General features: G+C 51.1%; 2 protein-coding genes across 3 annotated transcripts in view; one reads left to right on the forward strand and one right to left on the reverse strand.

The window, feature by feature from the left end:
- Window positions 1-18585, reverse strand: part of nt5dc1 (5'-nucleotidase domain containing 1) — a 641953-nt gene that overhangs the window by 409324 nt on the left and 214044 nt on the right. The window lies entirely within an intron of this gene.
- LOC119966888 overlaps window positions 1-18585 on the forward strand; it is a 66032-nt gene that overhangs the window by 14497 nt on the left and 32950 nt on the right. The window contains exons 4-5 of the mRNA XM_038798848.1: window positions 2510-4341; window positions 17192-17242. Coding sequence (XP_038654776.1) covers window positions 2510-4341; window positions 17192-17242 — 1883 coding nt within the window. The remainder of the gene's footprint in view (window positions 1-2509; window positions 4342-17191; window positions 17243-18585) is intronic.

Genomic DNA, 18585 nt, shown 5'->3' on the forward strand with positions numbered 1-18585 from the left:
GGTGTGCGGGAGGACCAGCGAACCATGTTCACATGTTTTGGGCATGCCCTGAGCTGAGGGGGTACTGGGAGGGATTTGCGGGGGTCATGTCCCAGGTGCTAAAAACAAGGGTGGTGATGAGCCCAGGGGTGGCAATTTTTGGGGTTTCGGAAGACCCGGGCGTCCAGGGGGAGAAAGAGGCCGATGTGCTGGCCTTTGCTTCCCTGATAGCCCGGCGACGAATACTATTGGCGTGGAGGGACTCAAAGCCCCCGAAGACGGAGTGGTGGCTAGCGGACATGTCGAGTTTCCTGGGGATGGAAAAAATCAAGTTCGCCTTGAGGGGTTCTGTGCAGGGGTTCACCCGGAGGTGGCAACCATTTATTGACTTCTTTGCGGGAGAGTGAGCGTCAGCAGGGGGGGGGGGGGGGGGGGGGGGGGGGGGGGGGGTTAGAGTAGAGTAGGAGGGAAAATATGGCGGGTAGTACCGATGGGAGGGGAGCGGGCTTGTGCAATATGTTACGGTGGAAGTATTGAAAGAACGTGGATGTTTGCACATTTTTGCCTTTTTTGCTTCCTTTCTGATGATGTCTGTAACTGTTTATAAAGCCAAAAACTACCTCAATAAAATTGTTTATTAAAAAAAAAAGAAAGCCATATCTTGCTAGGATTAAGCAACAATAATAATAATAATAATAATCTTTATTAGTGTCACAGGTAGGCTTACATTCACACCGGAATGAAGTTACTGTGAAAATCCCCCAGTCGCCACAGTACACAGGGTACACAGAGGGAGAATTCAGAATGTCCAAATTACCTCCAGTTAAAGCAAATTACAAGCACGTCTTTTAGAACTTATGGGAGGAAACCGGAGCACCCGGAGGAAACCCACGCAGACACGGAGAGAATGTGCAGACTCCACACAGAGAGTGACACAAGACGCGAATCGAACCCGGGTCCCCTGGCACTGTGAAACAACAGTGCTAACCACTGTGTTACTGTGCTGCTAAGTCCCGAATGGAATACAGAGCCAAAGGATCTAGGGTTAGGGTTACATAAATCACTTAATGTAATGGTGCAGGTTAATAAGATGATTTTAAAAGCCAACAACACTTTGACCACTTCAGGAGGGATTGAACTGAAAAACAGAGAAGCTATTTTGAACCTGGATGTGAACCTTGGTTAGACCACATTTGAATATGGTGCAGTTTTGATCTTGCTATTACAAAATGTGATATAGAAGTTTTAGACAATGTTGGAAAAATATTCACAGAGTGATACCAAAACCAAGAGAATATACTGATCAGGAAAGGCTCATGTGTTTTTTTTCCCTTTGGGGTTTGGTAGGAAAGCGTTAGGAAGATTAGGAAGTTGATTATCAACCGATTGAACCTGGCCATAAATGCTCCTTCCATGGGACTTGAATCCAGCGGTTTGAGTTCCGAGGTAGGAGTACTACCCACTGAGCCACAAGACTTTGTTTAAGGGAATGAAATGGTTTGATAGGGTAGACTAAAAATGTTTTCACTTATCGGGGGTGGAGAGATCAAAACTAGAGGTCACAGAGATTAGATAGTCAATCATAAATCCAACGGGGGATTCTAGAAAAACCCCTTTACCCAAAGAGTGGTAAGAATGTGAAACATGTTACCACAAGGAGCAGTTGAGACAAATAACGCAGCATGTTGAAGGGAAAGCTAGGAAAACACATGAGAGAGCAAGAAATATGTGGATAATGCTGATGGGGTTAGTTGAAGCAGATTGGGAGGAGGCTCGGATGGAGCATAAACACCAGTTAGACCAGTGGGCCAAATGGCCTGTTTTTGTGCTGTACACGCAATGGAACTCAATGCAACGATTTACGACATCACTGGAAGCAAAAAATTTCCAATGTAAAACTACAAACAATACGCACGGTTCGGAAAAAGAGTCTTTCGGAGCATACAAGAAAATGAAAATATTGGCTTTTCCCTCAATGTATAAATGTACTTCAGTTGTGAGATGCTGCAAGCTGGGAAACCACAGAAAAATGACAGATGCTCTCATTATTGGCAAAATAAAACAAATACACAATCTTGGTTTCTTTCAGTGGCTTGTACAAATAAGCGCACCAATATGTAATTAATTGTATAAAATTACATATGTGCAAAACTCATCCCACATGAATTATAAAACATGAATTTAACACTATTTCCATGGAACCCTGTTCTATCAAGCAGCTTTAACTGAACTTTTCGAATACTATCCCACATCATTCCCGTTATTCATTGACAAGGTGTTGTTAATATCTGGCTGTTCACTCTCTGATATAGCTCATATTTCCACGTTGTTAATTGATGTAAAAATATAACATTTTTCAAAATGACTTTTATTTATTCTTAAGAATGTGTACCCTTGAAAGATATAGAAGGATAGTACTGAAATCAGTTATGTCTTTACAATGAGGAAACTTTGTAAAACTAAAATAAATACTGTCCTCGAACTCACGATCTAAACCTCATCTCTTCTTTTTTTCTATCAACATTAACAGTTAGATGGTATCGTGGACCAGCTGGTCCTCCAGGGCGCCAGGGTCCACCAGGCCCACCAGGATACCACGGAAAATCAGGAGTTGGGAGTCCAGGGACATCTGGCCGTCCAGGGCAGCCAGGAACGCCAGGACTGCCAGGAATGGGAAAATCTGGTCTTCCAGGAGGACAAGGAAAGCCAGGTGAAAGAGGATTTCCTGGACCAAAAGGTAGCATGGGACATCAGGGGATACAAGGACAGAAAGGCCAGCCAGGACTGAGAGGATATCCTGGACCAACCGGAATATCACTTCCCGGTAAACCGGGTCAACCAGGTCCACCAGGTTCTACTGGAGCAATAGGACAACCTGGGGGAAAAGGAGAACAAGGGTATCCTGGTCCCATTGGGCCAAAAGGAGAAAAAGGAGTTGGAATTCCAGGACATCCAGGTGAAAGAGGTCCTCCAGGCCTACGAGGGCCACAGGGAATCCGTGGTGAACCAGGCTATGGCAAGCCAGGAGCCCCTGGCCTGTCTGGTTCCCCAGGAGAAAAAGGTGAAAAGGGCTTAGCAGGTGCACCTGGAATGTCTGGTCAACCAGGTCAGAGAGGCAGCCCAGGATTACCCGGGCCGTCAGGAATTGGAAAGCCTGGAACAGATGGCACACCAGGGTTGCCAGGACCGCCTGGACTCAAGGGCACTCCAGGTTCACGAGGTGCACCAGGTGAGCCTGGTCTTCCAGGATTTGGAAGGCCAGGTTTACCAGGACCTAAAGGAGACCGTGGTGCCGCAGGTGTTGCAGGATATCGTGGGGAAAAAGGAGAGAAAGGTGAACCTGGCATCCCAGGAAGCTCAGGACTGATCGGGCCGTCTGGTCCATCTGGGCCACATGGTCTAAGAGGGGCATCCGGTGCGCCAGGTGCACCTGGACAAAAAGGGGCACCAGGTACAAGAGGTGACCAGGGGTATCCAGGGCTAAAAGGTGAAATAGGCCCTGGAGGTGCCCCAGGGAAATCAGGAATTCCAGGAGCACCTGGTGCACCAGGTCCAGAAGGACTAAGGGGACCACCTGGTCAAAAAGGTTCCATTGGACCAGTTGGGCCAGGTGGTCAGCCAGGTGGTCATGGTCCTCCAGGTCCTCCAGGGCCACCCGGATTCCGAGGTGAAGTTGGATTAACTGGGCCTACTGGACCACCAGGTCGAAATGGTCCACCTGGACGTTCAGGTACGCCAGGACTCCAAGGAGAAAAAGGAGATGCAGGACCTCCAGGCCCTCCTGGACCACCAGGTCGGTCTTCTGGTTTTCATGAAATAGAGTCTCGTGGACTACCAGGCCCAATGGGAGAACAAGGCCCCCCAGGTCAACCTGGACCACCTGGCCCACCAGGGCGCCCTGCAGAAATTGTACAGCCAGGAAAATATGGGTATCCTAATGGTGGTTTCATCCCGGACAGCACAAGATCGTATCCAGCTTTCACAGCAATTCTTTTAGGACCATTTCCCTCTGTAGGGCAGCCAATAGCTTTTAGCAAAATAGTAGCCAATCAAAACAATGATTATGATCCATCAACTGGGGTATTTACATGTCAAATACCAGGCATCTATCAATTTTCTTACCATATACAAGTCAAAGAAAGAAATGTTTGGGTTGGGCTGTTCAAAAATAATGAACCAGTAATCTATACATATGATGATTATAAAGAAGGTTATGTTGATCAAGCCTCAGCAAGTGCTATAATACAGTTACGTGAAAATGACCAGGTTTATGTTCAGTTACCTTCAGAAGAGTCTAGTGGTTTATTTTCCTCTGATTATATGCATTCATCCTTCTCTGGGTTTTTAATTAGTCAAACTTTTTGATTTACATCAATCACACTGTTGAGTCTCCATTCTCTCCTCTCCCACCGCCTCCCCAATCCTTCCACCCACCTCACCCCATCCTCCTCGAACTCACCATTGTGGAGAGCTATCTACGGCACTCCTGCAGCTCACACGGAAGGTTTCAATAAGGCTGACTGACAAATGTGGTGTGGGACTCTTGCTGAGGCTATCATGCAGACATAGCTTAAGCCCTGCCCACCACTTGCCCAGTAGGCGCTCCAGTTAAAGCATGTTGCCAAAGTCTTTTTATCAAACTGTCGCACTACTGCCTCTGGCTTTTTGGCATGAGGATTTGCACTGTGTAGCAGTAGTTCACAGGAAGTCCGTCACTTCACATGACATCAGAAGTGTGCATTGGCCACTTACATATTCCTATTCTCAAATTAATTTAATGTCAGTCCTCCCCACCTTAACCCAGGGAAAAGGAACTGAAAATTATTTTTATTATGAATGATGTGGCTAAAATATATCGCTTCAAGAGTTTAGAATTCTATATCAAACATTAGCTTACTGCAACTACTTCACTAAAGGAATTATTTTAGTCCATTGCAAGGGGAAACATGCCCCTTTGGATGAATCCCAAAGTGCCTACCAAAGAATTACAACAAAAGGCCCCTTTTTCGGGCGACCAGAAAATAAAGGTCTCACACCGAATGAGGTTTACACTAACCAGTGCTAATTTTATGAAAGACACTGTGACAAATAGGTGTTCTCATTGTGTTGTGATAAGTTGTGCATTGAATTGGCACAAAATAAATAGGAAATTTAAAAATCGGGTTAATTTCTGCTTTCCACACGGACCTACTCATATGACAAGAATTATCTCACAAAAGTGTTGAGTTCTAAACCCACAAAGCAATGATGCCACAATTAATTCATAAGAAGGCACTTTAGTTAATATGATTCTAATGCAATAATACCAAACCAACAGGAAACAATGTTTCAAATTGCACAGTGAACTACAAACTCAATGTGTAAATCCAAGGTCCTCTTGTCAGAAAACACATTGTTCGAAGATAAGTTGTAACAAAATGCATTTATAGCCGTGAAGCTGTTCATTATTTCAAAGTTTGTATTTTATATATAAAAAAAATAAATAAAATTGTTTATGATGCTATTCTAAATGTCACTTTCTTCTAATCAACCTGAATTATGACAAACAGCTGCTAGCACTGAGGCTCAAACTGGTAGAATGTGGGTCCATGTTTCCTGAGGAGAAGTTGTAAACTGGGTGTGCACTGGCTGTGAGGAACAGGGGCAGAACTGACATTTTTATCCCACTTTCCCTGCAACTCAACTTCTGATCCAAGTAAGTATCTGCCCATTGCTGCAGCAATTCAGGGAGTTCTGGAAACATCCTTGGATAAGAGGCAGAGAAAGAGTTCACATTTCGCAACCTCGGGACATCCGAAAGAGGGTAGCCAGGGAGCGGGTTGGCCCACTCAAGGACAGGGGAAGGAATCTATGCGTGGAACCAGAGTAAATGGCAAGGTATTAAAAGAGTACTCTGCGTTAGTATTCACCAAAGAGAATGACTTGGTGGATTATGAATCTGGGGAAGATAATTTGGGTCAAGTTGAGATCAAAAAGGAAGATATATTGGGGGTCTTGAAAAACATTAATGAAGACAAGTCCCCAGGACCTGATGGGATATACCCCTGAATACTGAGAGGGGCAAGGGAGGGACTTGCTGGGGCCTTGAGAGAAATCTTTGTATCCTCACTGGCTGCAGGGAAGGTCCCAGAGGATTAGAGAACATCTAATGTAGTTCCTTTGTTTCAGAAGGGTTGCGAGGATAATCCATATAATTATACGTCAGTGAGCCTTACATCAGTGGTAGAGAAATTATTGGAGAGCATTCTTCGAGAAAGGATTTACTCGCACTTGGAAATAAGTGGACGTATTAGCGAGAGACAACATGGTTTTGTGAAGGGAAGGTCGTGTATCACTAACGTGATCAAGTTTTCGAGGAAGTGACGAAGATGATTGATGAGGGTAGGGCAGTGCATGTTATCTGCATGGACTTCAGTAAGGCCTTTGACAAGGTCCCTGATGGCAGATTGGTACAGAAGGTGAAGTCGCACAGGAACTGAGGTGAGCTGGCAAAATGGGTACTAGCTCGGTCATAGAAGGCAGACGGTAGCAGTGGAAGGGTGCGTTTCCAAATGTGAGGGCTGTGACTAGTGGCGTTCCTCAGGGATCAGTGCCGGGACCTTTGCTGTTTGTAATATATATATATATATGTATATGATTTGGAGGAAAATGTAACTCGTTTGATTAGTAAATTTGCGAACGACACAAAGGTTGGTGGAATTGCGGATAGCGATGAGGACTGTCAGAGTATACAGCAGGATATAGATCGGTTGGAGTCTTGAGCAGTGAGATGGCAAATGGGGTTTAATCCGGACACTGTGAGGAAATGCATTTTGGAATGACTAATACAGATGGTAAATATACAGTAAATGGCAGAACCCTTAGAGTATTGATTGGCAGAGGGACCTGGGTGTACAGGTACACAGGTTACAGAAAGTGGCAATGCAGGTGGAGAAAGTAGTCAATAAGGCTGGGGCACTAAGTATAAAAATTGGCAAGCTTTCAAGAGCCTTAGTTAGGTCACACTTAGAATATAGTGTTCAATTCTGGTCGCCATACTACCAGAAGGATGTGGAGGCATTGGAGAGGGTACAGAAAAGATTTACCAGGACGTTGCTTGGTCTGGGAGGCATGAGCTTTGAGGAGAGGTTGGAGAAACTTGGTTTGTTCTCACTGGAACAACGGAGGTTAAGGGGCGACCGGATAGAAGCCTAAGATTATATGGGGCATGGACAGAGTGGAAAGTCAGAAGCTTTTTCCCAGGGTGGAATGGTCAATTACTTGGGGGCTTAGGTTAAAGGTGCTAGGGGCAATGTTTAAAGGAGATGTTCGAGACAAGTTTATTTTACTCAGAGGCTGGTTCCCGGAGCCTGGAACTCGCTGCTGGGGGAGATAATGGAATCAGATATGATTGTGACTTTTAATGACAAATACATGAACAGGACGGGAATAGAGGGGCAGCATTGCCGGTGCAGGCTTGGAGGGCCGAAGAGCCTTTTCCTGTCTGTAATTCTCTTTGTTCTTTTCTTTGAAAGCACTTTACAACCAATAAATTACAGTTACTAGTTCACGCTCTCAGACCCAGTGGATCCCATGCATGAAGAAACCATGCATGATTCCAAAAAGGTGAAGAGCTAAAGTAATCGATCTCTACCAGCTTTGGGTTGCTTGAGAGCTGTTCCAATTTCCTCCTGAAAAACTAGCATGGGCAGCTGTTAATGTCCACAGATTTGAACGGGCCGACTCAAATATTAAAATGGCTCCGTTCTAAATGCAGAGTCAAGAACCGAAACAAAGTCTCACCTTGTTGCACATCTGGCAGCACAACATGAATGCAGCAAAAACAAGTCCTAAATGTCGGATTTTTGGAATGGTGTATTATACGGGAAGCAACAAAATCAGAAAGAAATAACAAAAAAAATGTAAGATGTGTAGAAAACCACAAATACTATTGTTTCCACCACACAACAGTGCCTATACGTTCTCAGGAAATTGGGCATGGCCACATTGACTCTCACCAACTTTTACAGATGCACCATAGAAAGCATCCTATCTGGCTGCATCACAGCCTGCTATGGAAACTGCTCTGCCCAGGACCGCAAGAAACTTCAGAGAGTCATGAACACCGCCCAGTCCTCACACGAGCCCGCCTCTCATCCACTAATTCTGTCTACACCTCCCGCTGCCTTGGGAAAGCGGGCAGTATAATCAAAGACAATAAGTCTTTATCCTTAGAAAACAGTAGGCCTCTTGCAGAGCTGCCCAAAAGAGAGTTTGGTAACTGTTTCATAACCATGCCAGATCCAATCCATTCTCAGCTGGTCTCAACTTGTTTCACAGGCACCCATATCCATCACCTGAGGGTTATTTAAACAGTCATTTCACTTTACAGCATGTTCTTGACATTTTGTGTCAAGTTCACTGCTCATTTCAGGTGAACTGACATCATGTTTTGTGCTTGCAGTGCGAAGTGAACGTTGACGGGTCTCCATCCTCTGTTCCACCCGTTTACTCACTCTTCCAACTTTTTCCACTGGGCAGGAGATACAAAAGTCTGAGAACACACACTAACAGATTCAAAAACAGCTTCTTCCCCAGTGTTACGAGTCTCCTAAACGGCCCTACTAGGGATTGGTCTGATCCGCACATCTTCTCTACTGATTAGCACTACACTCCAGTATGCTTCACCCAATGGCCATGTCTATGTATTTACATTCTGTATTTTATGTTTGCCCTGTTTTTTCTTTTCATGTATGGAATGATCTGTCTGCATTGTAAGCAGAACAGTACTTTTCACTGTACATCGGTACACGTGACAATAAGCAAATCGAATCCAATCGGTAATTTTATGAACTTACAGTCTGATAGGAGCTCTATGTGCCAGGAATGGAAATCCAGTCCCATTGTAGCCCCACAATTTTAATTAAGTCCGGTGCTTGCCAATATTTTTGCTATGAGCTTGCAACATGTAAGTGTTCTTCTCTGGCAGCACAAATAAATAATGATATTTTAACTCTGTCTTGAAGCACAATTATAGAAGAAGTATTTTATGTGATTGTTTTAAAATATCCCTTCATTACTCCTCTATCAAACTCAATATCATGATTCTGTTCTTACACCAAAGTAGACGAATATTCATTTTTTAAACATGTGTTAACATCAAGACATTATTTTGCATGTTTTCATCTGAAATAATCATCTATCCAAAACAAAGCAGCCTGCTTAACTGACAGCCTTTTCGCCACTTCAAACATTTACTCCCACTGATGCACAGTGGTGGAAATGTGTACCATCCATAAGATGCCCTCCAGCAACTCTCAGAGCTCCTTTGACAACACTTTCCAAACCAGTGAACTCGAAAACCTAAAAGGACAAGGGTAGCAGATGCATAGAAACATCACCAATTGTGAGTTCCCCTCCAAGCCACAAACCATCCTGACTTGGTAATATATCGCCGTTCCTTCACAGCCACTGGGTCAAAATCCTGGAACTCCCTTCCTGCTGTGTGGGTGTACCTACACCACATGGATTGCAGCAGTTCAAGAAGACAGCTTATCGCTACCTCCTCAAGGACAATTAGAGATGGGCAATAAATACTGGCCTGGCCAGAAACGGCCACATCCTGTGCAAGAATAAATAAAATTAATGAACTCAGGATATTGACTGAAATACTTTTGGGAAGCCACATTGAACAGACACATTGGGCTGAATTAAATGCTGGCAGCAGGCATCCTAAAGAAGGAGCTGATCCAATGTCACATGTTTGCACTGCAATTGGGGTGGTCAATCCTATTGAGGACAATACCGCCCGTTCTAGAGTTCCTAGCCAATCACAGTGCAGGCAGCCCACGTATGCTGCCAGGAACAATAGCCATTGTCGGACTGCTATCTGGCTGCATTACAGCCTAGTATGGCAACTGCTCGGTCCAGGACCGCAGGAAACATCAGAGTCGTGAACACCGCCCAGTCCATCACACGAACCTGCACCCATCCATTGACTCCATCTATACCTCCCATTGCCCGGGGAAAGCCGGCAGCATAATCAAAGACCCCTCCCACCTGGCTTCAAACTTCTTCTATCGGGCAGGAGATACAGAAGTCTGAGAACACGCACGAACAGACTCAAAAACAGCTTCTCCCCCATTGTTCCCAGACTCCTAAATGACCCTCTTAACACTACACCCGTGTATGCTTCATCTGGTGCCGGTGCTTATGTAGTTACATGGTATACCTTGTGTTGCCCTGTTATGTAATTTATTTTATTCCCTTTTCTTCCCATGTACTTAATGATCAGTTGAGCTGCTCACAAAAAAATACTTTTCACTGTACCTCGGTACACATGATAATAAACAAATCCAATCCAATTTAAGAGGAGGAGAGCGTAGCGGTGGACATGCATGCACCCTCGCAACCAGGTAAGTGGGATCTGAGGGCATTGGGTCAAGCACACACGCTCGGGAGCATGGGTCGAGTGCAGCAGTACCATTGCCGTGAGGGCAGCCATGGCCGTCAGGGGGCCTCTCTGCAAAACAACAAATGCCAAAAAAAGGAAGGTGCATTCGCCACTCTCCCCGTCCTGGGAGTCTGCTGCGAGGCCTTTATCATTGAGCTAGCAGACTCCTGACACAGTAGTGGGGTCCCCAATCACACCTAAAATTTTAAGTGTTTCTTTCCCCTCCACCTCCCATCCAATCCCCAGATAGCTGGCAAGATCCACCCCATTGCTTTGGACCCCAGATTCTCTTTCCAATTGTTTTGCATAAAAAAATAGTTTCAACATCATATGGTTTGACACTGAGGATACACGTCATGACCAGTTGCTTTCCTTTAAATCACCCCAGTATCAGCACTGTGATCTAGTTGATCCTCAAGGCAGCACGGTAGCACAGTGGGTAGCACTGTTGCTTCACAGTTCCAAGGTCCCTGGTTCGATTTCCCACTTGGGTTACTGTTTATGCGGAGTCTGCACGTTTTCTCCTTGTCTGCGTGGATTTCCTCCGGATACTCCAGTTTCCTCCCACAAGTCCTGAAAGACGGGCCGTTAGGTGAATGAGATATTATGAATTCTCCCTCTGTACACCCGAACAGGCGCTGGAATGTAGCAAATGAAATGAAATGAAAATCGCTTATTGTCACAAGTAGGCTTCAAATGAAGTTACTGTGAAAAGCCCCTAGTCGCCACATTCCGGCGCCTGTTTGGGGAGGCTGGTACGGGAATTGAACCGTGCTGCTGGCCTCCCTTGGTCTGCTTTCAAAGCTAGCTCTGTGCTAAACCAGCGCCTAATAATAATCGCTTGTTGTCACGAGTAGGCTTCAATGAAGTTACTGTGAAAAGCCCCTTTCGCCACATTTTGCCGCCTGTTCAGGGAGGCCGGTACGGGAATTGAACCCGTGCTGCTGGCATTGTTCTGCATGACAAGCCAGCTATTTAACCCACTGTGCTAAACCAGCCCCATTTTTAAACCAGCTTTTCACAGTAATGGCATTGCAGTGTTAATGTAAGCCTACTTGTGACAATAAAGATTATGTATTATAAGCTCTTTTCCTCATAAACCCAATGGTTTCACAATACTCCATTATCCTCACCTCACTTCCTTCCTTATTTACCAAATTAATCACCCAACATGCAACTTTTGTCAGACATGATAGAGTAAGTGCGTGTAAATTTTAATCCTCTGGCAGAACAATGAATGAATACTTCTCGGTTTGAAAATCCTGGGTGAGCTTCTTCATTTGGGAGACCATGGGCTGGATTCTCTGATTGCCGATGCCGAAATAGAGTTCGGCGATTGACGGCGAATCCATTTTGGTGCCGAAATTGGGCAGCGCTGTCTTTCGGTTGCTCCGCACACTCCAAAATGATGTCATCGCTGAGTTCGCCGCACACCCTTGGGATGGTCTCAAATGTCACCTGAAGTCCCTCCCCCAAGAGGCCGACATCCCGACGGCGTGGACTCTTGTGGTCTAAAGTTTCATCAACCTTGCGTGGCGGCCGCGGACTGTGTCCAGCGCCACCATAGTCAGAGGGCAAGCCGCTCTCCTGCTAGGGGGGCTTCGGCAGGGACTGGTGGGAGTGATCCAAGATAGCGAGAAGAGTTACTATCTGGCAAGCCGAGCCCACGCACAGCCGGTGCCATGCTGTACAGCGCGACCACCGATCGCCGTCATGCGCATGTGTGGCCACAAACCCAGCAATTCTCCGTTCGTATCTACAGGTAAGTGGCGCGGCTGCTCGCCCCCCCACCGGGCAGAGCATCACTGCGGGGGCAGCACCGACTTTTTGGGTGTAAGACAAGACACATGCTCTGGACATAACCGCAAAATCAGAGAATCCAGCCCCATGTTCTCCCATCGGAGCTGAATTGCATCTGATATAAGCGTAGATCAGGAAGCGACTCACTATCCTTCAGCGATAGAGAGGTCTCATGGCTGCACCCCCCCCCCCCCCCCCACACTTCAACACCCACCGATAGAGAGGTCTCATGGCTGCACCCCCGGATTTCCCCCCCCCCTTACCCGAAGTATGGGGGTGACTGGACCCCCACAGCCCCTGAGGACCCCTAAATAAAGGTCATCCAGAAACCCCCGGAATAAAGAGGCCCCCCCGAAAAAATGCCTAAGGAAAGAGACCTCCCCACAGATCTCTAAATAATGGCACCCCTAGACACCCCTTTAATAAAGAATAAAGACTACTACAGAGACCACTAAATAAAGAGACTCCTGAGAAATTGCCTAAGTAAAGAGACCTCCTACAGAGATCCCCTGTCAATTTCCAGCTGAGCACTTCAAAATCATTCAAGCGTGAAGGGATGTGATTCCTTGAAGTAGTTGCTGTTTACAGACATGGTGGTCAGAGCACTCAACTGAGTTACTCAACTGTGAAGGAAGATCAATGGAGCAAGGCTGACATCTGTGCGTGTGTGGCACTTACAGTCCAATGACTTGCAGCTCATGAATCTGAGTTTTTTTCACGGGACATGGATGCCGCAGGCCAGGCCAGCAATTATTGCCCATTCCTAATTGCCCTTCAGGGGGCAGTTAAGAGTCAACCACATTGCTGTGGATCTGGAGTCACAGGAGGCCAGACCGGGTAAGGATGGCAGGTTTCTTTCCCTGAAGGACATTAATGAAGCAGATGGGTTTTTACAACAATTGACAATGGTTTCATGGTCATCATTAGACTCTGAAATCCATTTTTATTTAATTCAAATTTCACCACCTGCAGTGGCGGGATTTGAACCTGGGTCCCCAGAGCATTACTCTGGGTCTCTGGTTCACTAATCCAGTGACAATACCACTACGCCACTGCTTCCTCACACAGGTCACTTTCCAGCAATTGATATTCTGTGCTTCCTGCGCCTGAGCCATGTGCATTGCGCCAGTGAGTGTTACATCAGTCATTTATTTCGCTGCTTCTGTCGGGATTGCTCTCTAGCGTCTTGTGGAATGATTAATGAATTAATGCTTCTTGGTTTCTATTTTCTAGGGTGCTTCCTGACATGTTTCTCTTTTCTGGGGGATTATGGGGGTCTCTTTATTTAGGGTGTTTCTATGGGGGGGGGGGGTCGAAGAATCACGCGGGCCCAGAGAATATGGTGCCCAGCCCACTAAGTGAACTCGGAGAGGGCAGGCAGCATCGGAGAGGGCAGGCGGGATCGGAGAGGGCAGGCGGGATCGGAGAGGGCAGGCTGGATCGGAGGGGGCAGGCAAGGAACGGAGTGGGCAGCAAGGAACGGAGGGGGCAGGCAGGAACGGAGGGGGCAGGCAAGGATCGGAGGGGGCAGGCAAGGATCGGAGGGGGCAGGCAAGGATCGTAGGGCGCAGGCAAGGATCGGAGGGCGCAGGCAAGGATCGGAGGGGGCAGGCAAGGAACGGAGTGGGCAGCAAGGAACGGAGGGGGCAGGCAGGAACGGAGGGGGCAGGCAGGATCGGAGGGGGCAGGCAGGATCGGAGGGGGCAGGCAGGATCGGAGGGGGCAGGCAGGATCGGAGGGGGCAGGCAGGATCGGAGGGGGCAGGCAGGATCGGAGGGGGCAGGCAGGATCGGAGGGGGCAGGCAGGATCGGAGGGGGCAGGCAGGATCGGAGGGGGCAGGCAGGATCGGAGGGGGCAGGCAGGATCTGAAGGGCAGGCAGGATTTGAGGGGGCAGGCAGGATCGGAGGGGGAAGGCAGGATCGGAAGGGGCAGGCAGGATCTGAGGGGGCAGGCAGGATTCCCGTAGCAGCCTCCACAAACAGGTGCCAGAACGTGGCGACTAGGGGCTTTTCACAGTAACTTCATTTGAAGCCTACTTGTGACAAGCGGTTTTCATTTTCATTTCATCTGAGAGGGCAGGCAGGATCTGAGAGGGCAGGCAGGATCTGAGAGGGCAGGCAGGATCTGAGAGGGCAGGCAGGATCGGAGAGGGCAGGCAGGATCGGAGAGGGCTGGCAGGATCGGAGGGGGCAGGCAGGATTGGAGGGGGAAGGCAGGATCGGTGGGGGCAGGCAGGATCGGAGGGGGCAGGCAGGATCGGAGGGGGCAGGCAGGATCGGAGGGGGCAGGCAGGATCGGAGGGGGCAGACAAGGATCGGAGGGCGCAGGCAAGGATCGGAGGGCGCAGGCAAGGATCGGAGGGCGCAGGCAAGGATCGGAGGGGGCAGGCAAGGAACGGAGTGGGCAGCAAGGAACGGAGTGGGCAGGCAGGATCGGAGGGGGCAGGCAGGATCGGAGGGGGCAGGCAGGATCGGAGGGGGCAGGCAGGATTGGAGGGGGCAGGCAGGATCGGAGGGGGCAGGCAGGATCGGAGGGGGCAGGCAGGATCTGAAGGGCAGGCAGGATTTGAGGGGGCAGGCAGGATCGGAGGGGGCAGGCAGGATCTGAGGGGGCAGGCAGGATTCCCGTAGCAGCCTCCACAAACAGGTGCCAGAACGTGGCGACTAGGGGCTTTTCACAGTAACTTCATTTGAAGCCTACTTGTGACAAGCGGTTTTCATTTTCATTTCATCTGAGAGGGCAGGCAGGATCTGAGAGGGCAGGAAGGATCTGAGAGGGCAGGCAGGATCGGAGAGGGCAGGCAGGATCGGAGAGGGCAGGCAGGATCGGAGAGGGCAGGCAGGATCGGAGAGGGCAGGCAGGATCTGAGAGGGCTGGCAGGATCGGAGGGGGCAGGCAGGATCGGAGGGGGAAGGCAGGATCGGTGGGGGCAGGCAGGATCGGAGGGGGCAGGCAGGATCGGAGGGGGCAGGCAGGATCGGAGGGGGCAGGCAGGATCGGAGGGGGCAGGCAGGATCGGAGGGGGCAGGCAGGATCGGAGGGGGCAGGCAGGAACGGAGGGGGCAGACAGGAACGGAGGGGGCAGACAGGAACGAAGGGGGCAGGCAAGATCGGAGGGGGAAGGCAGGATCTGAGGGGGCAGGCAGGATGTGAGGGGGCTGGCAGGATGTGAGGGGGCAGGCAGGATCTGAGAGGGCAGGCAGGATCTGAGAGGGCAGGCAGGATCTGAGGGGGCAGGCAGGATCTGAGAGGGCAGGCAGGATCTGAGAGGGCAGGCAGGATCTGAGAGGGCAGGCAGGATCTGAGAGGGCAGGCAGGATCTGAGAGGGCAGGCAGGATCTGAGAGGGCAGGCAGGATCTGAGAGGGCAGGCAGGATCTGAGAGGGCAGGCAGGATCTGAGAGGGCAGGCAGGATCTGAGAGGGCAGGCAGGATCTGAGAGGGCAGGCAGGATCTGAGAGGGCAGGCAGGATCTGAGAGGGCAGGCAGGATCTGAGGGGGCAGGCAGGATCTGAGGGGGCAGGCAGGATCTGAGAGGGCAGGCAGGATCGGAGAGGGCAGGCAGGATCGGAGAGGGCAGGCAGGATCGGAGGGGGCAGGCAAGGATCGGAGGGGGCAAGCAAGGATCGGAGGGGGCAGGCAGGATCTGAGGGGGCAGGCAGGATCTGAGGGGGCAGGCAAGGATCGGAGTGGGCAGGCAAGGATCGGAGTGGGCAGGCAAGGATCGTAGTGGGCAGGCAGGATCGGAGGGGGCAGGCAGGATCGGAGGGGGCAGGCCGGATCGGAGGGGGCAGGCAGGATCGGAGGGGGCAGGCAGGATCTGAAGGGCAGGCAGGATCTGAAGGGCAGGCAGGATCTGAAGGGCAGGCAGGATCTGAGGGGACAGGCAGGATCTGAGGGGGCAGGCAGGATCTGAGGGGGCAGGCAGGATTTGAGGGGGCAGGCAGGATTCCCGTAGCAGCCTCCACAAACAGGTGCCAGAACGTGGCGACTAGGGGCTTTTCACAGTAACTTCATTTGAAGCCTACTTGTGACAAGCGATTTTCATTTTCATTTCATCTGAGAGGGCAGGCAGGATCTGAGAGGGCAGGCAGGATCGGAGAGGGGCGGCAGGATCGGAGAGGGCCGGCAGGATCGGAGTGGGCCGGCAGGATCGGAGAGGGCCGGCAGGATCGGAGAGGGCAGGCAGGATCGGAGAGGGCAGGCAGGATCGGAGAGGGCAGGCAGGATCGGAGAGGGCAGGCAGGATCGGAGAGGGCAGGCAGGATCGGAGAGGGCAGGCAGGATCGGAGAGGGCAGGCAGGATCGGAGAGGGCAGGCAGGATCGGAGGGGGCAGGCAGGATCGGAGGGGGCAGGCAGGATCGGAGGGGGCAGGCAGGATCGGAGGGGGCAGGCAGGATCGGAGGGGGCAGGCAGGATCGGAGGGGGCAGGCAGGATCGGAGGGGGCAGGCAGGATCGGAGGGGGCAGGCAGGATCGGAGGGGGCAGGCAGGATCGGAGGGGCAGGCAGGATCGGAGGGGGCAGGCAGGATCGGAGGGGGCAGGCAGGATCGGAGGGGGCAGGCAGGATCGGAGGGGGCAGGCAGGATCGGAGGGGGCAGGCAGGATCGGAGGGGGCAGGCAGGATCGGAGGGGGCAGGCAGGATCGGAGGGGGCAGGCAGGATCGGAGGGGGCAGGCAGGATCGGAGGGGGCAGGCAGGATCGGAGGGGGCAGGCAGGATCGGAGGGGGCAGGCAGGATCGGAGGGGGCAGGCAGGATCGGAGGGGGAAGGCAGGATCGGTGGGGGCAGGCAGGATCGGAGGGGGCAGGCAGGATCGGAGGGGGCAGGCAGGAACGGAGGGGGCAGGCAGGAACGGAGGGGGCAGGCAGGAACGGAGGGGGCAGGCAGGAACGGAGGGGGCAGGCAGGATCGGAGGGGGAAGGCAGGATCGGAGGGGGAAGGCAGGATCGGAGGGGGCAGGCAGGATCGGAGGGGGCAGGCAGGATCGGAGGGGGGCAGGCAGGATCGGAGGGGGCAGGCAGGATCGGAGGGGGCAGGCAGGATCGGAGGGGGCAGGCAGGATCGGAGGGGGCAGGCAGGATCGGAGGGGGCAGGCAGGATCGGAGGGGGCAGGCAGGATCGGAGGGGGCAGGCAGGATCGGAGGGGGCAGGCAGGATCGGAGGGGGCAGGCAGGATCGGAGGGGGCAGGCAGGATCGGAGGGGGCAGGCAGGATCGGAGGGGGCAGGCAGGATCGGAGGGGGCAGGCAGGATCGGAGGGGGCAGGCAGGATCGGAGGGGGCAGGCAGGATCGGAGGGGGCAGGCAGGATCGGAGGGGGCAGGCAGGATCGGAGGGGGCAGGCAGGATCGGAGGGGGCAGGCAGGATCGGAGGGGGCAGGCAGGATCGGAGGGGGCAGGCAGGATCGGAGGGGGCAGGCAGGATCGGAGGGGGCAGGCAGGATCGGAGGGGGCAGGCAGGATCGGAGGGGGCAGGCAGGATCGGAGGGGGCAGGCAGGATCGGAGGGGGCAGGCAGGATCGGAGGGGGCAGGCAGGATCGGAGGGGGCAGGCAGGATCGGAGGGGGCAGGGAGGAGGGGGATGGTTGTTAATGGAGTGAGACTGCCGTATTGGTGGAGAGGCTGGGGGAGCGGGAGATGGGGCTTGCGCTTACTGGACCTTAAAGAGGGGGAAGCCCGAGTTTAAAAGGGGGCTGCTGATAGACGTGCCTTGGGTCTTCACAGCTAGGCTGCTGTTTTAACATCAAGTGGACAGAATACCATTAGCCAAGCTGAGTGAGCAATTTCATCTCGACAAAGCCTGCTCGAGTCTAGTAATAATCGGGGTTAAAATGAAGTCTTTGTTGACATCGTTTACCATGGCTTTTGTGGCATGATTCTTCGGAGTCATAATTCAAAATCACTTTAGAGACAGTTGTAAAAAGGCAGCACCTGTGCTGACAACACATGATAAATCCTCTGCCCATGAGAGGTAAAGACCTTTTCATAGAATTTACAGTGCAGAAGGAGGCCATTCAGCCCATCGAGTCTGCACCGGCTCTTGGAAAGAGCACCCTACCCAAGGTCAACACCTCCACCCTATCCCCACAACCCAGCAACCCCACCAAACACAAAGGGCAATTTTGGACACTAAAGGAAATGTATCATGGCCAATCCACCTAACCTGCACATCTTTGGACTGTGGGAGGAAACTGGAGCACCCGGAGGAAACCCACGCACACACGGGGAGGATGTACAGACTCCGCACAGACAGTGACCCAAGCCGGAATTGAATCTGGGACCCTGGAGCTGTGAAGCGATTGTGCTATCCACAATGCTACCGTGCTGCCCAAATATTTGTTGAGTATGTGTAACATTTTGTTTGATAAATT

Source organism: Scyliorhinus canicula, chromosome 6 (assembly GCF_902713615.1).
Source record: "Scyliorhinus canicula chromosome 6, sScyCan1.1, whole genome shotgun sequence".
NCBI lineage: Eukaryota > Metazoa > Chordata > Chondrichthyes > Carcharhiniformes > Scyliorhinidae > Scyliorhinus > Scyliorhinus canicula.